This window comes from Pituophis catenifer, unplaced genomic scaffold (assembly GCF_029215685.1).
Source record: "Pituophis catenifer annectens isolate HBS135680 unplaced genomic scaffold, rPitCat1.0.hap2 SCAF_15, whole genome shotgun sequence".
In the NCBI taxonomy this organism is placed as follows: domain Eukaryota; kingdom Metazoa; phylum Chordata; class Lepidosauria; order Squamata; family Colubridae; genus Pituophis; species Pituophis catenifer.
Window position 1 is genome coordinate 5608724 of NW_027256895.1, and position 27245 is coordinate 5635968.

The window sequence follows — 27245 nt, forward strand, 5'->3', positions numbered from 1 at the left end:
TTCTCTCTCAAGGAGCAAAGGTCATCTGACAGCTGAAGAAGCTTCTTGGATGAGAAGAGAAACATCTTCAAAGAAAAACCAGAAAGTCCAGTTGCCTTTTGAAAAAGCACCTTTGGGTCATCTAACGAGAGTCTAGCTCTAATGAAATACATTTCATTAGAATGAAATGTATTTAATTCTAATAAGTCTAATACATTTATGAAAAAGGGCTTTGAACTTTGCTGTCCCTTGTTCTCAAGATAGAATATCGGCACCATATAAATCGTGAGGGGAATTCCAGCTTTTAAAAGTGATGTGTAGGTTAGCACATATGAAAGGGAGAACACCTGGGAGTTTTTTCTTCTTCTTCATCTCTAGATGGTGTGTTGGGTACTTTTAGGTTCTTGTTCTTTGATGGACAGGTAATTGCTAACTTAGAGAGGAAAAAGCTTAGTAATTCGCAAAAACAGAGTTGACAACTAAAGATGTAGTTCTGAAGATAAGGAGAATAACCTTATTATTCAGAGCAGTTCAGAGTTCATTCCCTTCCCTTCCCTTCCCTTCCCTTCCCTTCCCTTCCCTTCCCTTCCCTTCCCTTCCCTTCCCTTCCCTTCCCTTCCCATCTTTTTTTAATAATATGATAACAAAACTAGATTCAATATTCCAAGTGTGATCATCCTTGAATGGTGTCTTCTGATCCCCATTCAGCCATCTTTTTTTCCCCAAGCTAAATCTGGTTTCTCCTTCAGTCTAAGCTTCTACACCCCTAATTAACTTGGTTTTACTCCTTTGAACTGTTTTGGAGTTTCTGTGAATTGTGTTGAAATCTTTTCAGGGGCTGCCACAAAGAAGAGGGAGTCAAGCTCTTCTCCAAAGCACCTGAGGGTAGGACAAGAAGCAACGGGTGGAAACTAATCAAGGAGAGAAGCAACTTAGAACTAGGGAGAATTTTTTTGACAGTTAGAACAATTAATCAGTGGAACAACTTGCCTCCAGAAGTTGTGAATGCTCCAACACTGGAAGTTTTTAAGAAGATGTTGGATAACCATTTGTCTGAAGTGGTGTAGGGTTTCCTGCCTAAGCAGGGAGTTGGACTAGAAGACCTCCAAGGTCCCTTCCAACTCTGTTATTCTATTCTATTCTATTCTATTCTATTCTATTCTATTCTATTCTATTCTATTCTATTCTATTCTATTCTATTCTATTCTATTCTATTCCATTCCATTCCATTCCATTCCATTCCATTCCATTCCACTCCACTCCACTCCACTCCACTCCACTCCACTCTACTCTACTCTACTCTACTCTACTCTACTCTACTCTACTCCACTCTACTCCACTCCAGTCCACTCCACTCCACTCCACTCCACTCCACTCCACTCCACTCCACTCCACTCCATTCCATTCCATTCCATTCCATTCCATTCCATTCTACAGTATTCTATTCTATTCCATTCCATTCTTCTGAATGGGACATAACACTCAGTAATTACCACGTATTAATCACCAGCTTACATTCAACCAATACAATGGTCAATGTCTATGGAGATTCTCAGCCATCCAGGTCATGGTTGTCCCAAAGGTGCTTTTCTCAAAAAGGCAATTGGACTTTCTCGTTTTTTCCTTGATGATGTTTCTCTTCTCATTCAAGAAGTTTCTTTAGTTCTTCAACAGCCAGAACTAAAGAAGCTTCCTAGATTGAAGAGAAACATCTTCAAGGAAAAACCAAGAATATTTTCACTATTGTGGTTCTGTAATTTTTTGGCAGTGACAGATTTTATTTTCCTGGGCTCCAAGATCACCACGGATGGGGACTACAGCCAAGAAATTAAAAGATGCTTGGTCCTGGGGAGGAAAGCCATGGCAAATCTAGACAGCATACTAAAAAGCAGAGACATCACCCAGCCAACAAAAGTGCGTATAGTCAAGGCTATGGTTTTCCCAGTTCCAATGTTGGGCTATGAAAGTTGGACCATAAGGAAGGCTGAGCGCCAAAGAATTGAGGCCTTTGAACTATGGTGCTGGAGAAGACTTCTGTGAGTCCCTTGGACTGCAAGGCAATCAAACCGGTCAGTCCTAGAGAAGATCAACCCTGACTGCTCTTTAGAAGGCCAGATCCTGAAGATGAAACTGAAATACTTTGGCCACCTAATGGGAAGGAAGGAAGGGCTCACTGGAGAAGAGCCTAATGCTGGGAAAGATTGAGGGCATTGAAGTCCATTGAGGACCTGTATACTGCATGAGTCAAAAAGAGGGCTGTGAAAAATATTTACAGACCCTTCGGATCCTGGACATAAATTGTTTCAACATCTACCCTCAAAATGATGACGCTATAGGGCACTGAACACCAGAACAACTAGACACAAGAACAGTTTTTTCCCAAATGCCATCACTCTGCTAAACAAATAATTCCCTCAACACTGTCAAACTATTTACTAAGTCTGCACTACTATTAATCTTCTCATCGTTCCCACCACCCATCTCCTCCCACTTATGACTGTATGACTGTAATTTTGTTGCTCGTATCATTTGTACCCTATGACTATCATTAAGTGTTGTACCTTATGATTCTTGATGAACGTATCTTTTCTTTTATGTTTATTCCTTGTGCGTCCAATCACACTTGGCCAATAAAAATTTCTATTCTATTTTATTCTAAAAGAAGAATGGGACGACAGAGAATGAGGTGGTTGGATGGAGTCACTCAAGCAGTAGGCATGAGCTTCAATGGACTCCAGAGGATGGTAGAGGACAGGAAGGCCTGGAGGAACATTGTCCATGGGATCACGATGGGTCGGACACGACTTCGCAACGAACAACAGCAATTTTTGGCGGTTCCCGCCATGTACAATTCAAAGATGAGTATGGCAGTTACAAACTAATAATAGTGTCCTAGGGCTTGAAACCATCTGTACAAAAGCCTGCTAAGCTTTCATTTCCTTTCTGTGATTTCAGGAGTGGTATCAGAAACATTGAGAAAAGGGTGCAAATGGTCTAAAAATAATGAATACATTCATTTGCAGGGACAGGTTTCAATCAAATGTGTGTGGGGGTTTCCCCACTCCCTCTTTTAGGATCTTTTTGGGGAGGGGGAGAAGATAGGCCCTAGGCTAAGAATGGTGGGGCTTCTTTTAATGACCTGGGCCTCTTGACAATCTGGAAGCCACTTGACCTTGACAGAAAGGACGTTTCTTCATGCCATCTTCTCAACTTCTCCCTATATATAAAACATTTTTTTTGGGGTGGGGGTATCTGCTGCTTGCTCTGCCCAGGATAGCTTCCTATTCCTTGATAATTACAATTTAACAGACTAACAGAGTTGGAAGGGACCTTGGAGGTCTTCTAATCCAAGGGTCTCCAACCTTGACAACTTTAAACCTGGAGGACTTCAACTCCAAGAATCCCCCAGAGAGTTTTGCTGGCTGGGGAATTCTGGGAGTTGAAGTTCGTCCAGGCTTAAAGTTGCCAAGGTTGGAGACCCCTGTTCTAGTCCAATCCCCAGGAAAGCTTCCATGCTGCCACCATTTCAGACAAATGGCTGTCCAATCTCTTCTTAAAAACCTCCAGTGTTAGAGAACCTATAACTTCTGGAGGCAAGTCATTACACTGATTAATTGTTTTGTCAAGAAGTTTCTCCTTAGTTCTAGGTTGCTTCTCTCCTTGATTAGTTTCCACCCATTGCTTCTTGTCCTGCCCTCAGGTGCTTTGGAGAATACCTTTCTTCTTTGTAGCAGCCACTCTACTGAGGATCATTAATGGACTAAAAACTTAATTTTATGAAGAAAGATTAAAGGAGACATCATGTTTAGCCTTTAGACAAGAAGACTATAGAGCAGTGATGGCTAACCTTTTTGCCATCGCATGCCAGGAGAGGGGGGGGCGGGGGAGGGACATGCGCGCAGGTGCCCATGTGCATGCGTGTGCAACCCCACCCCCTCCCCCCCGCTCCTGGCACATGATGGCCTGGTAGGCCCGTTTTTCTTTCTTACCTGGTTCCAGATCCTCTCTGTGTATCTGGGAAGGGCGAAAACAGCCTTTCCCACTCCCTTGGAGGCCCTACGGAGGCTGAAAGGGCCCATTTCCCAACTCTCGGTGGGACAGGAAGTGACATTTTTTGCTGTCCCCAGCCTCCAGAACCTCTCTAGGAGTTTCTAGGAGTCTCTAGGAGCCTCTGGAGGCTGGGGACAGGAAAAAACGTCACTTCATGTCCAACCGGGAGTCGGAAAATGGGCCCTTTCAGTGTCCGCAGGGCCTCCAAGGGAATGGGAAAGGCTGTTTTTGCCCTTCCTAGATACACAGAGAGGATCTGGAGCCAGGTAAGAAAGAAAAACAGGCCTTCCCCACCCAGCCCCCAGGCCCTCCAGAGGCAGGAAACAGCCTGTTTCCCTACTTCTGGTGGGCCCAGAAGGCCCGAAAATCAGCTGGCTGGCATGCGCATGCGCCCCAGAGCTGAGCTGATGTGCCCACTAATATGGCTCCACGTGCCACCTGTGGCACGCGTGCCATAGGTTCGCCATCACGGCTATAGAGGGCAAACTTCTTCAAATAACTGAATCCCACAGAGGCCATGAAGACAGGTTCACTCTCATTTTGGATGCTACTGTGTGTGTGGCTTGGTGGGCGTGGCATGGTGGGTGTGGCATGGTGGACGTGTCAGGGGAAGGATACTGTAAAATCTCCATTCCCTCCCCACTCCAGGGGAAGGTTGCTGCAAAATCCCCATTTTCTCCCGATCAGCTGGGACTTGGGAGGCAGAGAATAGATGGGGGCGGGGCCAGTCAGAATTTTTACTACCGGTTCTTCGAACTACTCAAAATTTCCTCTACCGGTTCTCCAGAACTGGTCAGAACCTGCTGCAACCCACCTCTGATTTGAAGGCAGATTCCAATTCAATGTTTGGAAAAACTTCCTAACAAAGTAGTTAGACATGAGTGCCTATGATCCAGACCTACAACCATGAAGCACCTACAACTTCTGAAAGCAAGGCAGCCCACTGGTTAATTGTTTTCACTTTCTTAGTTCTAGGTTGCTTCTCTCCTTGATTAGTTTCCATCCATTGCTTCTTGTCCTGCCCTGTCCATTGCTTTGGAGAATAGCTTGACTCCCTCTTCTTTGTGACAGCCCCCGAGATATTGGAACACTGCCATCATGTCACCCCTTGTCCTTCTTTTCACTGGATTAGACACACCCAGTTCCCGCAACTGTTCCTCATATGTTTTATAATCTGCAGGCCTTTAATCATCTTAGTTGCTCTTCTCTGCACCTTTTCCAAAGTTTTCAACATCTTTTTTATAATGTGGTGACCAAAACTGGATGCAGTATTCCAGGTGCGGTCTTACTAAGGTTTTTACAAACCTTAGTAAGGTACTAAGGTACTAAGTACTTAACTAAGGTACTAACACTTTGTGTGATTTTGATTCTATGCAGGGGTGGGCTGTCGGAGGTTCGCAGGGGTTCGGGAGAACCTCTAGCTAAGATTCTGTGCAGTTTGGAGAACCCCCAAATCCCACTCCTGGCTGGTCCACTCACCGCACCCCACCCCTCCCAGGAGTCCCCCACGTGGATGCAGATAAGTGCAGGGCACACGTGGAGGCTCGGGGAAGGTGAAATATGGGCCTACCAGAAGTTCGGGAAGGCTGGAAATGGGCCCGTTTCTGGCCTCCAGAGGGCCTCCAGAGCCTGGGGAGGCCGTTTTTTGCCCTCCTGGAGGCTTGAGGAAGGCCTCTGGAGCCTGAGGAGGGCAAAAATACCCCCCCCCCATGATGCAGGAGGTTGACTAGGCCACGCCCACCATGGCCACGCCCACCCAGCAACCAGGCAGGAAACCCCCTGCTAAAATTTTTGATTGAAGCCCACCCGATTCTTTTTTTTAAATCAAGTTTTATTGATTTTTTCTTTCACACACACTCACATATTTTATGAACAGAGTATTGACTGTATCATATCTTATACAACTTGTCATATCCAAATACACTTTACATAGTTACAATTTCTGCCAAAATGTTCATTTTCCCTACTTCTTTATTTTATCTTAATATTTCTATACTTATTATATAAACAGCATCACCATCTACCCTCAAATCCTACTTTCTTAACATCATTTCAATTAGTTATCTTGTCTTATCCATTGTTAATCATATATATTCTCTTTTAACTTTCATGTTAATTTGTTCTTCATCCTAATAAATTTAAGCATGCTCGAGGTTGCCCTTCTACCACTTCATCTCCCTTGTTCTACAACGATCCTTCTTCTCCTTCTCCTCTCTTCTTCTATCCTCTTCTACTTTCTTCTTTCCTCCTCTCCTATTCCTTCTCTACTTTCCCTTCCCACCCCTGATTCTATGCCTCTGTTTATACAACCAAGGATTGTATTATTTTTTTTGGCTGTTAATGCACACTGCTGGCTCATATTTAAGTGATTGTCCACTAGGACTCCAAGATCTCTCTCACAGCTATTGCTGTTGGGGCAGGTGAGACTGGGAAAGGAATTAAGGGTAATAATGGTGAGAAACGAGTTACTTTCCTGAAACTAAATTATGTTGCTTTGATATCTTAACATTCTTATTCTATAACCCCATCTTTTTTTCTCCAGGAATCTGATTTCCTGTGCCATCTCATTTTTGACCTCCCATGTATCAATAGGTGGCTTCCTCACTGAGATAAAATAATTTGATTGAATGGAATCCAGTGGATCATTTGGATTACAGGTCTGAAAAGCATTTTCTCTTGTGGCCCATCAGCGGCCTGTGCAAATTGTAGCTGATTCTGTCAGTGAGGAGACTGGTGTGGTGCTGTGCCAGCAGCCTGTGTAGCTGGCACTTGAGTCAGACAATGAGGAGGCTGGAGAAGATGTGATGCCAGAGGCAGGGATTCAGCCAGGGCCTTCAGAACCTCCAGAAGCTCCTTTAAGTGAAGAGGATGAAGAGGAGGAGCCTTTTCTCGATGCACGGGTGCGCAGAGCTGCCAAAAGGCAGGAGTGGCTCCTCAGGAGGAGGTCTCCTCAAGAGTAAGGCTTGGGGCTAATTGGTTAGCCTATTTAAGGAGGAACGTCAACTGAAGCAATTTGTAGGGAACAACTTTAGTTCATTCTCCTTTGCGTCTGGATTCTCTGCAAATTGCTTCTGGGCTTTCTGCCAACCTTAGTAAGATTGTGATTACTTTATCTTTGGTTTCTTGTAGGCTGTTAAGAAAATTTATTAACAGCCTTTGTTTGGAAAAGACTGAGTTATTTTAGTAAATTTCAGTTTTGTACAGACTTTGTGTGTGCTGTGTTCTTTGGGGTCCGTAGCTGGGGCAGAACATCTCTTGAAATGAATAAAAGAAAATTAATTTCTGCTAAAAGCAGAGGAAAGAAAGGAGCTCCCCCAAATAGGGGATGCTAATATGTATATGCTACATAATTGAATCCCTAGCACCCATCAGATCATTAATGAGGTCAATTCAGATTTTGGTTTCTTAAAAGTGGACACATTGCTGAGCACATTGTAAGCCGCCCTGAGTCTTCGGAGAAGGGCGGCATATAAATCAAATTAAAAAAAAAAATCAATTGGAGAAGGTTCTAAGCTGCCTCATACGAAGTCAGAACTTTGAACTTTTCTGTGATGACCCGGGGCGTGGCAGGAAGGCAACACAGCCAGAGAACTGGTATGAGTCCCTTTATTGGCACCAACTTTGCCCCCAGCGTCCCGTTTACTCTCTGGCCTAGAGAAAAACTCTTCCACAAACCTGCAGCAGCTTCTGGCTGCAGATACTCCAGTCCAAATGCTGTAAGCAGAAGGACTCCAAATCAATCACTCCATCAGGGCAAGCTAATGAGTCCCAGAAGCGAGGAATAATTCCAGACAAGATAAGCACACAAAAGCATGGCACTAATTCAAACAGTCAGGAGGAATGCCAGGAATGCAGGCTACAACCCTCAACACTAGATGAATTCAGCATTTGTTCCTGACAAATGCCCCTCCCAACTGAACTGGCTCTCCTTTAAACTCCATCCCCAGGTGTGCCTTGTGAAGGGAATCAGGGCCCTTTCCTTCCTCATAAGCCACACAACCCACGTTGCCCTCTTCTGCATTCTTCCCTGTGTGCCCTAGGATGAGAAGGGGGTGGCCCTTGGTCTTCATCTGAACCCCCTCTCCCTTGTTGTGCCTCTCCCCTGCTCTCCCCAGCCTCACTTTGCCCTTCTCCAGTTTCCTCCAAAGCCAATGGAGCCACTCTCTGCTCTCTCTCAGCTGTTCATCTTCTGTCTCAGATTCAGACTCCAATGGGGGCATGACAGTTTCTTCTTTATTTGCTTAACTTGAAAAGGCTGATTTAAGGAAGTTTCCATTTGTTCTTAAGGAATGGCTTCAGAATACCTTCACTATTTGGTACTTTTGTCAGTGAATGAAAAGAGAATTATAACTGATTCAGAAGCAACATCTTTCATCCCATTTGATTTACAGATACATATTAACAAAGTTGGAAGGGACCTTGTAGGTCATCTAGTCCAACCCTCCTACCCAAGCAGGAGACCCTACGCCATTTCTGACAGATGGCAGTCCGATCTCTTCTTGAAAGCTTCCAGGGATGAAGCTCCCACAACTTCCGAAGGCAACTTCTGTTCCATTGGCTGATTGTTCTCACTGTCAGAAAATGTCTCCTTATTTCTAGGTTGAATCTCTCCTTGATCGGCTTCCATCCATTATTCCTTGTCTGGCCTTCAGGTGCTTTGCAAAATAGCTTGACCCCCTCCTCTCTGTGGCAGCCCCTCAAATACTGGAACACTGCTATCATGTCTCTCCTGGTCCTTTCTCTTCACTAGACAACCCACAACTTCTGGAGGCAAACTGTTCTACTGATTGATTGTTCTCACTGTTAGGAAATTTCTCCTTAGTTCTAGGTTGATTCTCTCCTTGATTAGTTTCCACCCATTGCTTCCTGTCCTGCCTTCAGGTGCTTTGGAGAATAGGTGGACCTCCTCTTCTTTGTGGCAGCCCCTGAGATATTCGAACTCTGCTCTCATGTCTCCCCTAGTCCTTCTTTTCATCAAACTAGACATACCCAGTTCCTGCAACCGTTCTTCATATGTTTTAGGCTCCAGTCCCTTAATCATCCTGGTTGCTCTTCTCTGCACTCTTTCTAGAGACTCCACATTTTTTTTTTACATCGTGGTGACCAAAACTGGATGCAGTATTCCAAGTGTGTCTTACCAATGGGTCATAAAGTGGGACTAATACTTCACTTCACTTGTTCACAACCCGAAACCGATATAGGAAGACTTTGATTTTGTTTCACATTCTCTTTATTATTTTCTAGCAAATATAACAAAGGTGACCAAAACATAGACTACAAAGAACAAAATCAGTGCTTCCATTCTGGAAAACATATACTGTGACGTTAGGGAAAGGGAGAGACGAGAGGAGGAAGAAGAGTCACAAATTATTAGGGACAAGACTATACCTAATGTCAACTCGCAAAGCATCCCTGGCCTCGAGTTGGAGGGATGGGAAACCAACAAAATGGCATGGCAGCCAAAGATAGATGCACATTCCATGCTTATCTCTCTCAAGGCTGTATCCAGGATTACCTACAGCAGCTGGAGGGGAGTGACTTCTACAACCCATTGGCGAATGTGATTGATGACACATCCTGGGTGGAGGGGGGAAACGGGGTCATAATTGGGGCGTAAATTATGTAGGGTCAGAGCTGACTTCACTTGAGAAGATGTCGACATGAAGTTCCTAATAAATAACTGGATTTGTTTTTGAAGCTTGGCTCGAGGCTCATGATTTAGTTAGCGCATCCGTCGGAACTCTGACACCTAAGTTGCTATCAGTAAAATATAGATAAGAGAACATTGTTTCTCCTGGTGGTTGAGGACCACTGGAGAGCCAGAGGATATATTAAAGGAGAAAAACTATCTTAAAAGACCTTGGGATAAAATGAAGACTTGAATCTCCACAATGGAGCAAGTTGGAACAAAAACACTTGAAGAAGCTTCTTATAAATTTAGGAGCATCCATAGATCATTGGCTTTCTGCAGGGACTTTTGTAATATTTTTTTCTCTCCAAACTTGACTGCTTTTTGGAGAAGATGTTCATGTTTTCCTTTTGCAAGATGACTCTTTCAGCTGATATTAAACAGAAATAAGCTTGGGCAATGGATTCAAGCAAGGTGGCCTCTCCTTCACCAGAAGATCACCTCCAACTCAAAAAGAAGAGAACTGGTGGGTCTAGGTGAAGGGTGGGATTGAAAGACCTGGAACAGACCCTCCAGAAATTGATACTATGTTCTTTGCTGGATTATATTCTTGTAGTGAGGGCCTATTGGCTTCTTCGTCAGCTTCTTCAGAGCAGATGCAATCCATTTGACCTGTTTAGAAGAAGTGGGAATAATACAATAAGATTATCTTAGCAAATATAAGTCATATGAAGGCCTCTCCTTCACCAGAACATCATCTCCAACTCAAAACTGGGAGCCAGTGCAGCTCATGCAGGAGCTGTTAATCCCAATCTTTCTATACTTACTTTGATCAATGTTATAAGGGCACCATAACACACACTGAGCAGGAAGAAAATGTAGAACATTACGAGAGTCGTCCATAAATTCTTCATCTCGTCTTCTTTCTTTGTACTGTAATTGTCCTCGATGGACACGGTTGTCTCTGTGAAATGAGAAAGAGACGTCAGTCTGGGATTTTTCATCAACACAAAATACCCAACGTCCACTTCCCCATCAATTAGTTCTTTGAGTCTTTCATCATAAGCCTGGGCCCTTTACATCTATAAATATGCTAGAAAGATAGAATTCCACAGTGAATTTGTTGATCCGTTAGAGATGGATGGATGTCCACTAAAAGGTGGAGTATTCTGTATTCTGAATTATTATGCTATGACTGCTTAGTTATTCAGTTTATGTCTGTTCTTCCTTGCACACCAGGGTAGGAAGAAGTATATTGTCTTCCTCTTTAATAAATCTGAATTCTTCTCCATCAATTTATATAACTTGATATTGTGCTATCAGACCATCTTATTTGTCTCTTGAGAAACCTATATGCCGGTCAAGAAGCAACAGTGAGAACTGGACACGGAATCACTGATTGGTTCAAAATTGGGAAAGGAATCTGGCAAGGCTGTATATTGTCACCCTGCCTATTTAACTTACCGTATTTTTCGGAGTATAAGACGCACCTTTCCCCCCCACAAAAGGGGGTGAAAATTTAGGTGTGTCTTATGCATCGAATGTAGCCCACCCACCCACTGGCCCCCACCTTTTGGCCTCTGCCTCCCAGCAGTTACCTCCTTGCAAGCAAACAGCAAGAAAAAACAGCTCCTTTTCGCTTCAGCACAGCCTAATTAGCATAAGTTGATTGGATCGGCCTCGCAACTCAGCTGATTTGCTCTCAGCTGTTTTGCGCAGGGCTCTGCTGCTTTCTGCAAAGAGGTAAATTGCTGGAGCAAATTTTTTTTTCCTTGTGCTAATCAAGCTGTGCTGAAAACGAAATTGAAAGTAAAGCACGCGGTTTGCTGTTTGCTGCAACGAGGCAAAATTGCTCAGAGGCAGAAAAAGGTAGGTTTGCTCACCAAAAAAGGTAGGTGTGTCTTATACTCCGAAAAATACAGTATATGCAGAGCACATCATGAGAAAGGCAGGCTAGATGAATCACAAGTTGGAATTAAGATTGCCAGGAGAAATATCAACAACCTCAGATATGCAGATGATACCACTCTAATGGCAGAAAGCGAAGAGGAACTAAGGAGCCTCTTGATGCAGGTGAAGAAGGAGAGTGCAAAAGCTGGCCTGAAACTCAACATTAAGAAAACTAAGATCATGGCACCCGGCCCTTTCAATTCCTGGCAAATAGATGGGGAAGAAATGGAGGTAGTGACTGATTTTATTTTCCTGGGCTCCAAGATCACTGCAGATGGGAACTACAGCCAAGAAATTAAAAGATGTTTGCTCCTGGGGAGGAAAACCATAGCAAATCTAGGCAGCATACTAAAAAGCAGAGACATCACCCTGCCAACAAAAGTGTGTATAGTCAAGGCAATGGTTTTCCCAGTTGCAATGTCTGGCTGTGAAAGTTGGACCATAAGAAAGGCTGAGCGCCAAAGAATTGAGGCCTTTGAACTATGGTGCTGGAGAAGGCTCCTGCGAGTCCCTTGGACTGCAAGGCGATCAAACTGGTCGGTCCTAGAGGAGATCAACCCTGACTGGTCTTTAGAAGGCCAGATCCTGAAGAGGAAACTCAAATACTTTGGCCACTTAATGAGAAGGAAGGACTCACTGGAGAAGAGCCTAATGCTGGGAACGATTGAGGACAAAAGAAGAAGGGGACGACAGAGAACGAGGTGGCTGGACGGAGTCACTGAAGAAGTAAGTGGAGCTTAAATGGACTCCAGAGGATGGTAGAGGACAGGAATGTCTGGAGGAACGTTGTCCTTGGGGTCGCGATGGGTCGGACACAACCTTGCAACTAACAACAACAAATTGTGCTATCAAAGCAGGTCTGGAAAAGTGAGTAGTCCCCGACTTACGATCGGTGGCTTAGCCAACATTCAAAGTCAGAACGGACCTTCTAAAAGGTACTTATTACCCAATTTAGAAGCCCTTGTTCTGTGATCATATGAGTGCATTTTCGGCAAATGGCAACCAGCCCGCATGTACGATCATTTGCTATGTCTCAAGATCATGTGACTATGATTTTCAGAATTTTTTTCTGGGTCAGAATCTAGGGTTTTCTTCTCGTTTACAGCAAAAAAGGCCCATTGGGGAAAATGGATTTGCTTATTGACTGCTGCTTTCACTTCATGAATATTGTAAAAAAAATAATCATCATCATAAAATTGGCTGTCTTAACGACCACCATGATTTACAACCATAATTCTATGCCCAATTACAGGTGTAACTCGAGGCCTACGTGTTCAGGAAGTCCTTGATTTAGGACCACAATTGAGTCCCATATTTCAGACGCTAAGCGAGACAGATGTTAAGCACGTTTCGCCCCATTTTACGACCTTTCTTGCCACAGTTGCTAAGTGAATCACCGCAGGTGTTACGTTCATAACATGATTGTTAAGTGAACCTGGCTTCCTCATTGACTTTGCTTGTCCGAAGGTCACCAAAGGGGATTATGTGATCCCAGGACACTGCACCCGTCATAAGTATGAACCAGTTGCAAAGCATCCAAATTTTGATCCTGTGACCATGGGGATGTTGTGTGAAAAACGGTCATATGTCACTTTTTTTCAGTGCCATTGTAACGTTGTAGGGTCACCAAACGAATGGTTGTAAATTGAGGACTGCCAGTTCCCAGAAGCCTCTTCACTGAATTCAAAATCCGAAGGCCAAAATTTTTTAAAAAATATTTGCCTTATGTATCGTAAAGTCTTCACTGTTTATCATTCTTCTTTTTTCCATGTTTCTTCTGTGCTGTTCCTCAGCTACTAGAGAGCAGATTCTTGGAAAGATTGGGGATAGAGGTGGGATTCAGCTGGTTTGGATCAGTTCGCCCGAACTGGTAGCAGAAATCACAGGTGGGCATGCCCACCTGCCCCGATGCTATGCCATCCTATTTAGGCACATTTTGAAGCCACGCGCATGCTTTTTGTTTGCCCCAGCTACGGATCCCAAAGAACGCAGCACACACAAAGTCCGTTCAAACCTTATTTTACTAAATAAATCAGTCTTTTACAACAACAGCTGTTAATTAACTGCATTAACAGCCGCCAAGAATTCAAAGAATAAACCTGAAAGCTTACTGTGGTTGGCAGAATGCCTAGAAGCAATTTGCAGGAAGCTGATAAGATAAGCAAGACAAGATACGAAGGTATGTGAACGAAGTTGTTCCCTGCAAATTGCTTCAGTCGGCGTTCCTCCTTAAATAGGCTAAGGGAGTGGCTAATTAGCCCCAAGCCTTACTCTCAAGGAGACCTCCTCTTGAGGAGCCACTCCTGCCTTTTGGCAGCTCTGCGTGTCCATGCATCGAGAAGAGGCTCCTCCTCTTCTTCCTCTTCACTTAAGGGAGCTTCTGGAGGTTCTGAAGGCCCTGGCTGAATCCCTGCCTCTGGCACCACATCTTCTCCAGCCTCCTCATTGTCTGACTCAAGTGCCAGCTGCACAGGCTGCTGGCGCAGTACCACACCAGCCTCCTCGCTGTCAGAATCAGCTACTAGCTGCACAGGCCGCTGATGGGCCACAACACTTTTATGATGTTTTTAAATTCATTTGTGATATCTGAGAAGTCTGAATGTTTGTTTTCCAAAATCATGGAGTGTTGGTTATAATGTGTTTAGACATCAGTTTTGTGGTCTTTCGGTTTTGAAGAATAACATTTGAAATGTTGGAGATGTTCGGAGCGATTTGTGTCCATCAAGCTTATGGTTATCTTGGAGTCAATTGGTCTGATGGATTTTATTTTATTGTTTTGTTTTTTTTTTCCCTTGTGGACTAATGTGCCTTTGGTATTATTATTATTATTATTATTATTATTATTATTATTATTATTATTATTATTATTATTATTGATCGCATGGTTAGAATAGGATCCTCGAGCATTTTCCCCCCCTCCATCCATTTTATATGATGAAAATAAAGATCTTGATTAGGCCAAACATTTGTGTATTGTGTATTTTAGTGTTTCTCAAGTCAGCCGCTGGGAAATGAAGTCGAGATATGGTCAAACCATCAAGTTGGAGAAACTTATTCTCCAAACCACTGGAAGACAGGACAAGATGGAAACTATGGATGGAAACTAATCAAGGAGAGAAGCAACCTAGAACTAAGGAGAAATTTCCTGACAGTGAGAACAATTAACCAGTGGAACAACTTATCTCCAGAACTTGTGGGTGCTCTAACACTGGAAGTTTTTAAAGAAGAGATTGGACAACCATTTATCTCAAATGGTATAGGACTTCCTGCCTGAGCAGGAATTGGATTAGAAGATCTCCAAGGTCCCTCCCAACTCTGTTATTCTGGTCTTTCATGCTACAATATGTTGAAAAGCCCATTAAATAATTCGAGAATAGTATCCTTCCATTTCTGTTTTTTTTTTCAAGTGGCGCACAAGAAATTATCATGTTAATTTGCAATCACACTCTCCACAAATTATTTTGTAGTGGTGGTTTGTGGGCTTATCTTTTGAGATTTTCTTCACCATGCTGTTTCGTTGTCTTAGAGATTCCTAGATAGATTTTTGAGCAATGAATGCCTTGTCGACAGGGCACAGTTACGAGGAAAAGATGGTGTATATATCTCTCATTGTACACATTGGACTGGTCAAAACATTCTTTTCCTCCTAGCGATTAAGTTTAAAAGAAACAGGGAAAAATAAAGCAAGGTCAGGATAACCATTTACTTGGTTCTTGAAATGACTATTTAGGTTCTAGCATGTTATGTAGTGTCTTAATGTGGTTTCTGAATGATAAGGATCTATTCAAGGAGAAACAAAATGGAGGGAGGTACTTCGGCTAGGACTGCCTAGTATATTTTGTGGGTATTCTTGCGCGTTATATGATTCATCACTATTTCTTAGATTTCGGATTCCTGTTGTGGCCCGCCAGCGGCAGCAGACTCGGACAGTGAGGAGGTTAGGGAGGAACATAGGCAAGTCCTGAGGGCTGGGGAAAGCTCAAATGAGGGCTCTGCATCAGAGGCAGAGACGGGGCCAGGGCCATCTGATAGTTACCAGCTGCCTTCGGAGTCGGAGATAAGTGGGGCAGAAGAACAGCTGGAGCCTGTTCCCAATGTGCGCATGTGCAGAACTGTCAGGAGATGGGAACAATTAAGGAACAGGGGTCGACTCGGGAGTAAAGGCACAACTGGATGCCGAAGGGCCCCTCCCATGGGGAATAAATAGGAGCAAAAGGGGAGTCGTGTTTTCAGGAGACAATTAGTTTGTTTATTCGTGTGAAGATTTGCTTATCTGAGTCTGTCAGAACAATTCTTTTATTGTGGCATTCCAGGGTTTTCCAAGACTACACTGTCCAACTCTCTACTTCGCCTCCAAGGATAAATGGGTTTAACTCTGTTGCTTTTTCTTTGTTTTATATATTGCTTTATTGCTGGTTTTGTAAGCTGCCTAGGGTCTAGCCAGCCACGATAAGTCCCATTGGATATAGAAGTTATGAGATCCATTCCAAGGATGTTAGAAAGATTACTTATTACCTACCATTCAAGTCTATTCGGGTTGGCACCTAGACAAAGTCTATTCGGGTTTGGCTGGAGAGACAAAGAGTGATGAAAGGAAAAAACTTGATGGGAAATGATACATAATTGTAATTATATGAACTGCAACCAGAAGATTGCCGCCCACGTAGAAAGGAAAGTGATCTTTTTTGGACAAACAATTGGAAATAAGTGTGAGAGGTTAGAGGATTTTGATGGGTGTCAAATCTCCAGACAAGTATGAAGTTGTGCAGCAACTTTGAGAAGAAGTAGTAAGAAGTAGGATGCGGTGGCTTGTCGATCAGAAAGCTCGGCAGTTCAGCGGTTCGAATTCCTAGTGCCGCGTAATGGTGTGAGTTTCCATTACTTGCCCCAGCTTCTGTCAATGTAGCAGTTCGAAAGCATGTAAAAAATGCAAGTAGAAAAATAGGGACCACTTTGGTGGGAAGGTAACATCGTTCCGTGCACCTTCGGCATTTCGTCATGCCGCTCACATGACCACAGAGACGTCTTTGGACAGTGCTGGCTCTTTGGCTTTGAAACAGAGATAAGCACCACCCCCTAGAGTCGGGAACGACTAGCACGTACCTTTATCTTTAGTACTAATACATGGACCCAAGACTTTGGCTCTCAAATTGATACTGATAAGGGAAGAATGAAACCCCTTTTTCTCCAGCATCAACCTTGAGCCTTTGTTCTAACGTCCGGAGAAATTAACCCTTTCTCTCTTCATTCCAGAATTCATCCCTCAACTTTGCTCAGTCCCCAATTTCATTGAAGAGAGAGAGAGAAAAAGGGCATAACCCAAGAGACCTTTGAGTTGGTTTGCTTTTATTAAGCCAGGAGCCAAACATGTTAGCATGTAAACTATTTACAAAGATTGGGATCCAACACCGTGAGAGACGAATCTAGAAGGACAACGCATATTTTGAGTCTTCAACGTTTACCCGAAGTTTTCTCTATGCTCTTCTGGGTCAACTTGTTTTCAAGGCCCTCGTGGACAACCATACACTTATACCGGTCTCCCCTGTTCCAAGATGATTGAGAGATGGTCAGTTTGCTATACTCGAAGTGGGAATCGCCACTCTTTTCCTTCACAGCTGGGGTGTTGACGTATTCATTTTCTGGAACGGCCTGGCCATTCTTCAGCCACCCCACATTGATATCAGCGGGGGCAAAGCCACGGATGAGGCAGGTGAGGATAAACGAATTACCAGGGATGGGAGGGTAGACGTGGATGATGGGTGCCTGGCTCTTTTCTTTGTAAAAACATGGAAAGAAAAAAAAAAAGAGATAAAGTCACATATTATTATTTAGTTTAGGATAAAGTAATGGAAGGCATGACTGGGTTCCCATGTATGAAGTCATGATTTGCTGTAGATTGCCAGTCTATGAGGACTGGATCACTTGTGAGATTGACAGATAAGCTACTGTCATACAGACATACTGTCCTACATACAGACGGGAGGTTGAACAACTAGCCTTGCGGTGCAACCAGAACAATCTGGAACTGAACACATTCAAAACCGTAGAAATGGAGGTAGATTTTAGGAGAAACCCTCCTAAATTACCACTTCTTACAATACTAGACAACACAGTATCAACAGTAGAGACTAGGTTCTACCATATCTCAAGATCAGTGGTGGGATTCAAATACTTTAACAACCCGTTCTCTGCCCTAATGATGCCCACACGGTGGTCATGTGACCATATGGGCATGGCCAACTCAATGTCACTCATGTCGATGGGCGCTTCACCTTAGCTGTTACAATGTAATAAGGGTTAACCAGAGAGGCAGTTTCTGTAAGCAGGGCAATAAAGATTAGTCTAGAAACACCACCAGAAGGTTTCCTTCCTGCCTTCCTTACAGGATTAGCCCTGTAAAGTGGAAAAAAACAAAATAAGATTTCTTCCAACAACCAGTTCTCCGAACTGCTTAGAAAGTTAACAACTGGTTCTCCCGAATAGATGCGAACTGGCTAAATCCCATCACTGCTCAAGATCTAAAATGGACCCCTAACATCAAAAACATCATCCAAAAAGCACAACAAAGAATGTTCTTTCTGTGCCAACTCAGGAAGCTCAAACTGCCCAAGGAGCTGCTGATCCATTTCTACAGAGGAATTATTGAGTCTGTCATCTGCACCTCTATAACTGTTTGATTTGGTTCTGCAACCCAACAAGACAGACACAGACTTCAGAGGATAATTAGAACTGCAGAAAAAACAATTACTACCAACCTTCCTTCCACTGAGGACCTGTATACTGTACGAGTCAAAAATAGGGCTGTGAAAATATTTACAGATCCCTTGCATCCTGGACATAAACTGTGTCAACTCCTACCCTCAAAATGATGCTATAGAGCACCTCACACTAAAACAACTAGACACAGGAACAGTTTTTTCCCGAACGCCATCACTCTACTAAACAAATAATTCCCTCAACACTGTCAAACTATTCACTAAGTCTACATGACTATTACTATTAGTCTTCTCATTGTTCCTATCGCCCATCTCCTCCCACTTATGACTGCATGACTGTAACTTTGTTGCTTGTATCCTTACAATATATATTGATAATGATTGTTTCTTTCCTAGTATGATTTGATTGCTTATTTGTACCCTATGACTATCATTAAGTGTTGTACCTTATGATTCTTGACAAATGTATCAAAACCTCTGTAGTTAAATCAATGATTCCTTTATTAGGAGCGCCAGCAGCCTCTCTCTCTCTCATAGCAGGCTAACAAGTCTGTCTGGCAGGGAGACGAATAGTTGTCTGCCACAGCTATTCATCTCCGCCCCGTGCCTTTTATCCCCAGAGCTAGGGTGGGGCTTCGCTAGCAGCGGGGGCTCTTCCGTCCCAAGGATCGACCCATAGATTTCCACTGCTCTCCTCTCCTCTGCCTTCTGCGCATCCGAGCATCAGGCACTGGACCCAGCTGTTCCTCCTCTTCCTCATCAGCCACCTCCAGACCTGGGGGCTGTTGACTCCCCATCTGAGGGCCCAGGATGGATGGCCCAGGCTCCGCCTCTGTCTCTATCTCTATTTCTGACAGCTTCATTCCCTCTTCCCCCCTCGGAGCTCTCAGGTTGCCTTGATGCTGGCCCTGACTCCCATGCCCCCTTTTCCTCATCTGATTTGGTTGGTGGAGGGGCCAGCGGCCAAGGGGCCACAATACATATCTCATTTTGTTCTAACTCTCTGCTTGGGTTGGATCCAAGACATACTGTAAATAGACCAATCCTGAATTCTCTTAACAGCATCATCGGTTCCTAGGAATGCCAAGATTCTACATTATGACTGTGCAGAGTTGTCACAGAAGCAAGGGATGCCATATCAGTGGTCCCAGGTGCCATGATATTAAGGGATAGAACAAAAGAAAGCTCCATGACTGGAGACTATTGATGACATTTTGTTTTATATCTCCAACCTGGTGGTACACATTGGGTATTGCAAATGTTCTCATTTATGCTTGGAGAGCCACTCTGTTTCCTCCTTACCTCTGCTCTTGGTAATTGTCTTCTCGATGGGACCAGGCAAACCTGGATATTCTACTGAACAGGTGAAAGTCTCATGTGATTCCCAATCTTGGGCAGAGACAGGGAGGCGGCTGACAGCGGTGAAGGTCCCATTGTTTTCTTCGGTCACCGCCAATAATTCTGGATGCGCGGCGACTTGCTTCTCACGTGACCAGCTTATTGTCAACCCATCTTCCTGTTGCAGATTGACAACCACGCAAACGATCTTGGCATTCCTGTTTATGTACAAGTCTTTTGGTTGTGGGGGCAGAAGGTAGGTGGTAACCGGAGTGGAGAAGTGGCTGATGGCATCTGGGGATACAAAATTCATGTCAGTGCTTACATCCCCCCCCTTCTCCCTTAGACCCTTAATCTAATTTATTCTCCTCTTTCTAGATCAGCACTTGAGTTTATGCAGGTAAAACATTCCCTGTTTTACTTGTGAATTGTCAAGTGTATGTCCTGTTGTCTGGACCCAATTGACTATCGCTTAGTGTTCCTCCCTTTCCAAAGACTAGTTGTTACACTAAACCAAAAGCAAAGATCCCTCAGAATCATCTTATAAAAGAAGAAAGCATGTTATTAGTAAAAAAAATACATATACTTCAATGTCAATAACCAAGTAACTAGAACAAGGACAAGCAAAAAGGAACTGTTGCCTAGTAGGGCTAATAATTTCTGGCAAATATCTGTTGCTTGGGTGTAGGATGAGGGTGAAGGTTTGTTCTGAATGTTCAATCCACGCAACTCCCTCCACCAGCAGTTCACCTTCCAATGACCCTGACCTGATGTAATCTCCGTATCACAAGACCCATCACAAGACCTAACACAAGATTCACTGATCTCACAGCTGACCCATCACAAAAACCTTGTCAACTCACAAAGCATCCCTGGACTGTTCTCGAGTTGCCATAGGCCAGTGGGGATGGGACACTGGCGAAATGGTATGGCAGCCAAAGACAGATGCACATTCCATGCTTATCTCTCTCAAGGCTGTATCCCAGGGTTACCTACAGCAGCCAGAGGGGAGTGACCTCTACAACCCGTTGGCGAATGTGATTGATGACACACCCTGGGGCAGGTGGGGGGGAAACAGGGTCATAATTGGGGTATAAATTACAAAGGGTCAGAGCTGGCTTCACTTGGGAACATGCCGGCATGAAGCTCCTAATAAATAACTGGATTTCTTTTGAAGCTTGGCTTGAGACTCATGATATAATTAGGGCATCCATCGGAACCCTGGCAACTCTCCCTTGACACACTCACACCTGAAGCCTTATAAACAGAAGACCACTGACATCCCCTAAACTCCACTGAAGTTGTTACCAAGCCTAGTAATGAAATGTTCAGAAACCAAACTCCAAGCTTGGAGAACGAACCTCCACCCTCTAATAATAGGTCTCATAAGACATTGTCCCGTGATCTAGTTGAGTTAGTTCTACTTTATTGCTAAATTGTCCATTCCTATCCCTGCCAACAAAAGTGCGTATAGTCAAGGCAATGGTTTTCTTAGTTGCAATGTATGGCTGTGAACTTTGGACCATAAGGAAGGCTGAGCGCCAAACAATTGAGGCTTTTGAACTATGGTGCTGGAGAAGACTCCTGCAAGTCCCTCGGACTGCAAGGCGATCAAACCGGTCGGTCCTAGAGGAGATCAACCCCAACTGCTCTTTAGAAGGCCAGTTCCTGAAGATGAAACTCAAATCCTTTGGCCACCTAATGAGAAGGAAGGACTCACTGGAGAAGAACCTAATGCTGGGAAGGATTGAGGGCAAAAGAAGAAGGGGAGGACAGAGAACGAGGTGGCTGGATGGAGTCACTGAAGCAGTCGGTGTGAGCTTTGGGGGATGATAGAGGACAGGAAGGCCTGGAGGTCACGATGGGTCAGACACAACTTTGCAACTAACATCAACAATACCCTTGGATAGTATTCCATATGTCGATCTATCGTAATTATGAATTTTCCCTCTTTTGATCGCACAAATCTTGCTTCATCTATGCCCGAAAAATTGCAGTAGGGATTTTCTTGAATATCTAAATATTAACAAGCAATGAACTTCGTTATGTTAATAGATCTTATTTAGAAATGGTACAGCTTTCACTATAAGAGTGAAGGTCTTTCAGCTATTCTCCACCTTGATTCGTTGTCCGTTCCCCATTATACAAAGCACAGTCTGTATTCCGTCATAATTACCTTCACATTTCCTGGCTCTGCTTTTTGTCCTTGTTTGCGATGCTGCGTGGGTTACCTGGCAGTAGTAAGTATTTCCTTCCAACCAATCTTCTTGAGTGATGTTGACGACGCTGTTGGTGCTGAAAGTGTACGTATTTGAATCACGCTTTGGAGGTTCAGTGAAGGGAGACAGCAATCCCTGGTGGCTGCCCACCAGCCATTCAACGTTAATCTCTTTGGGGTAGAAACTCTCAATAAAACACACCAGCGTTATGGTTCCATCACTGCCTTTCGGGTTGCAAGAGGAATGCAGCAGATGGACCCTAGGAGCCACCGGTTCATGGTCACATCCTGTGGGCATAAGAGTGACTTTTAGTGTTTAAGGATGACCTACCTGTTATTAGGGACACGGTGGCTTGGTGGCCAAGACACAGAGATTGTCGATCGAAAGTTCGGCAGTTCAGGGGTTCGAGTGCTGCGTGACGAGGTAAGCTCACGTAACTTGCCCCAGCTTCTGCCAACCTAGCAGTTCGAAAGCACGTGAAAAATGCAAGTACAAAAACAGGGACCACCTTTGGTGGGAAGGTAACAGCGTTCTGTGCGCCTTTGGTGTTTCGTCATGCCAGCCACATGACCACGGAGACATCTTTGGACAGCACTGACTCTTTGGCTTTGAAACGGAGATGAGCACCGCCCCCTAGAGTTGGGAACGACTAGCACATATGTGCAAGGGGAACCTTTACCTTTACCTTTTTACCTGTTATTCCCCTGAAGACTCTTCCAATTTAGATGACCTTCTTAGAAATACTGAACAATAACAGGACCAAAAAAGCAGAACCCCACCAATCAAAGAACCGATTGCATTGATTAGTGGACTCTAAAAGAAAACAGTCCTTAATTAATATCTTTTGATTCACCTATTCTTGTTCTATTTGGCCTTTGGCTTAATGATCCCATGGTTTATAATGGAGGCACAATGGTTAGAGTGTTCAGTTCTGCAAGCTTCTTGCAGGAGCTTCTTGCATAGCTTCTTCTCTGGTAATATCACACTACTAACCAGAGCATACAAAACATTTGCTAGACCAATTCTTGAATACAGCTTATCTGTATCATACTTCAGCAACTGAGTGGTGAACGCCTGGAATGCTCTACCTGACTCCGTTGTTACATCTTCAAACCCTCATAGCTTCAACCTTAACCTGTCTACTGTGGACCTCACCCCATTCCTAAGAGTTCCATAAAGGGGGTGGGGTGCATAAGCACACCAGCGTGCCTACCGTCCCTGTCCTACGGTCCCCATTGATTTGTACTCATTTCCTGTGTTCATGTCCATGTTTATACTTATGCCTGTTATCTTGTACATGTTCGGCAAACTAAATAAATGAAATAAATAAATAAAAGACTTAGGGGTTGATTTTGCCTTTGTCTAATTGTTCTGCCCCAGCTACGGACCCCAAAGAACGCAGCACACACAAAGTCCATACAAACCTTAATTTACTAATTAAAGACTACTAATGAGCTTTCTTAGTAGTTGTTCGAACATAAGTACAATAAATCAGTTTTTTCTAAACAAGGGCTGTCAATTTAACTTCATTAACAGCCAGCAAGAATTCAAAGAATAATAACTCAGTTCTGAGGCACAGTATTTCAGATAACTGTAATCTTACTGTGGTTGGCAGAATGCCCAGAAGCAATTTGCAGGAAAACTGCCCTTGGACAGAAAAAAAAAAAAGATAAGAGCAATTTTGTTGGACTCACGCTCAATGTTTGTGTTAATTCTGGTGTGGGTAGCTTCATGGTCCACGTTGCAGTGGAATGTCTCAGATTCCCACTGGCTGGCGGGGATGGTGAGCAGGCTGGTGTGAGTATAGTGGCCAGACGAATGAACAACTGGAGGGAAGTGGTGGATTCCACTGGTGATGGCGCCTGAGTTCCATTGCACTGTGGCTGGTTCAGGAAAGTAATTTTTGACGAGACAACCGATGGTAACTTTGGAGTCAGAGGAAGTCGACCTGGTCACCCGGGCTGGGTCACTAGGACTCAATGGAAACACAGAGGGGGCTTTGGGAGTTCCTGTAGGGAAAGATAAAGACAAGATGATGAAGATGGAGTAGATACACCCTCTAATGCAGGGGTCTCCAACCTTGGCAACTTTAAGACTCGTGGACTTCAACTCCCAGAATTCCTCAGCCAGCTTTGCTTGTGGACTTCAACTCTCAGGAATTCTGGGAGTTGAAGTCCACAAGTCTTAAAGTTGCCAAGGTTGGTGACCGCTGCTCTAATGGACCTGGGAGCTTCTAGAAATTACTCTCCCCCAGTGTTTTTCCACACTTGGCAACTTTAAGATGGGTGAACTTCAACTCCCAGAATTCTCCATTGGCTGGAAAATTCTGGGAGTTTGTCCCAACATCTTAAAGTTGCCAAGTTTGAAAATCACCGCTCCATACTGTTCATGTGAGTTTATGGAGAGAGAATTTGCTAGAAACAGTGGCCCTGCCATTTTGATTTGAGTCTTCAGATAGATTTCACGAGAGGCATAAATGCGGAATAACTGCATCGTGCCATTGGTGAGTTCCACCATCTGGAATCACCTGAAATACAAAATTTAATTAGTGCACGGAAGAGAGAAAGACCACAAGTGTATTTTTGACGTTATGAGGTGTAGAATTTTGTTTTCAGGAAAGCCAAATTGAGGTTATTCATTTGCTGAATTTGCAATATATTCACATCCTTGTTTCTCCTTAAGGCCTTTAGTTTCAGAATTTGGAAATGCTGATACAGGTAGTATTCTCAATTTACCACAGCTCATTTGGTGACTGTTCAAAGTTACAATGGCACTGAAAAAGGGGACTTACGACCATTTTTCACACTTACGACATTGATCATGTGATCTACATTCGGACACTGGGTAATTGGCTCCTATTTATGAAGGTTGCAGTGTCCTAGTCCAGGGGTGGGCAAATATGGCCCCTTTATGACCTGTGGACTTCAACTCCCAGAATTCCTGAGCCAACTTGGCTGTCTCAGGAATTCTGGGAGTTGAAGTCCACAGGTTGTAAAAGGGCCACATTTGCCCACCCCTGTCCTAGGATGATGGGATCACCTTTTGCAACCTTCTGACAAGCAAAGTCAATGGGGGAAGCCAGATTTGCAACAACTACGTTACTAACTTCAAAAGAACTGTGGTGATTTATTTAACTACTCCGACCAGAAAGGTCGTAAAATGGGGCAAAATTCACTTAACATCTGTCTCGCTGAGCCACAAAAACGTTGATCTCAGCTGTGGTTACAATTTGAGGATGACCTGCATTCTGCAAGGAAGGAAAGTTTAGCTTTTTGAGTTCCACGTAGCAGGGGTGAAATCCAGCAGGTTCTGACAGGTTCTGTAGAACCAGTAGCAGAAATTTTGAGCAGTTCGGAGAACCGGTAAGCGGAAATTTTGAGTAGTTCAGAGAACCAACAAATACCACCTCTGGTGGCCCCAGAGTGGGGTGCGAATGGAGATTTTGCAGTATTCTTCCCCTGGAGTGGGGTGGGAATGGAGATTTTGCAGTATCCTTCCCCTGCCACGCCCACCAAGCCACACCCACCAAGCCACACCACGCCCACCAAGCCATGCCCACAGAACCGGTAGCAAAAAAAATTTGGATTTCACCACTGCCACGTAGCTTCTTACAATCAGACAGAAGGTGTTATATTTTGTTCCCCAAATGAAATTGAGGCAATCGTATGACGAATGTGGTGCCATATTTTTTGTGGTAAAGGGCAAAGGTCAAGAGAAAGAAAAAAGATTTTGTTTTGCTCAAGAGGCGCAGAATCTAAAGCAACAGCTATGAGGCCTCTTCCTTGTGAAGGGAAAAGGGGTTTTGAATTGGAAACTCCTTTATTTTATCGCAAAAGTGCTTTTTCAAGAGGCAACTGGACTTTTTGGTTTTTCTTGGAAGATGTTTTGCTTCTCATCTGAAGAAGCTTCTGGGATGAGAAGCGAAACGTCTTCCAAGAAAAACCAGAAAGTCCAGTTGCCTCTTGAAAAAGAACCTCTGGGACTACCGTGGACCTGGATGACTGAAAATCTCCATAGATACATCTTTATTTTACTAAACCAATTTATTACACCAATTTACTACCCAGCTTACAGGTGACTCTCCTACCAACAAAACACTATCCCAAACCTTGTTCTTTGAGTTAAGAAGGTCAATTCCATCTCATTCATCGGCCTTCGTTTTTACTGATGGACAAAGCAGATCCCTTTGGAGGCAAATCCCATAATATCTCAGTCTGAACATTTCATTTTCAGTTACATTTAGAACAGAATAGAATAACAGAGTGGGAAGGGACCTTGGAGGCCTTCTAGTCCAGCCCCCTGCTTAGGCAGGAAACCCAACACCACTTCAGACAAATGGTTATCCAACATCTTCTTAAAAGCTTCCAGTGTTGGAGCATTCACAACTTCTGGAGGCAAGTTGTTCCACTGATTTAATTGTTCTAACTGTCAGGAAATTCCTCCTTAGTTCTAAGTCGCTTCTCTCCTTGATTAGTTTCCACCCATTGCTTCTTGTTCTGCCCTCAGGTGCTTTGGAGAATAGCTTGACTCCCTCTTCTTTGTGGCAGCCCTTGAGATATTGGAACACTGCTATCATGTCTCCCTTCGTCCTTCTTTTCATTAAAGTAGACAGACCCAGTTCCTGCAACCCTTCTTCATATTTATGACTTTGAATGCAATTTAGCAGTTGATTTCCAGAAAGAGAAGAACTTTGGGGAACCATTAAAGTGAAAGAAACACGTAATAACAAGGAGATAAAATCTATGGGATGAAACAGGCGTTTACTTCGGCTTAGACACATCACAAATCAAGTCACAGAGCACCAATACGAAAGATGATTTCTTAGAAGAAGTGGAAGAAGAAGACGAAAGCACTTCTCTACCAGCAGTCAGCCTCCAAATGAGTATGGAGTAACTCCAAGATTAACAACAATCAAATAAGCAATACCCCAATCAAGAAACAGGCAAACAAGCTAACAGTAAACAGCCCAACCAAAAAAAAACCCCTCACCAAGACGTCTGTTACAAACACTGTCACGGCAAGCTACTAGAATATAAACTGAGAGCAAACCCCACTCCATACTACACTGAAGATGTTACCTAGTTGGGTAATGAAATATCTGCAAGAAAACAACCAAGCTCAGAGACCACCAAGGAACCCCACACAGAAAAAAGCCTGCTCAGTTGATGCGTCGCAAAACAGGTTCCCATCTTGAAAACCTAATTGTTACTTCCTCTTATTCAGCTCCATTTTTGACTATCGTAGATTTGCAGGGTTTAAGGAAAGAAGCAAGCAAGTTGCAATGGGGGGGGGGAAATTGAATGACTAGCCTTGTGGTGCAACCAGAATAATCTAGAACTAAATACACTCAAAACTGGTAGAAAT

At 43.7% G+C, this 27245-nt stretch overlaps 1 gene segment (V, D, J or C); it reads right to left on the reverse strand.

Moving 5' to 3' along the window:
- Nucleotides 1-16937: 16937 nt before the first annotated feature.
- Nucleotides 16938-27245, reverse strand: part of LOC139324591 (Ig gamma-2C chain C region-like) — a 172441-nt gene continuing 162133 nt past the window's right edge. The window contains 4 exon segments of the C gene segment in view: nucleotides 16938-17382; nucleotides 19627-19956; nucleotides 21839-22168; nucleotides 23576-23890. Of these exon segments, the coding sequence occupies nucleotides 17060-17382; nucleotides 19627-19956; nucleotides 21839-22168; nucleotides 23576-23890 (1298 nt within the window).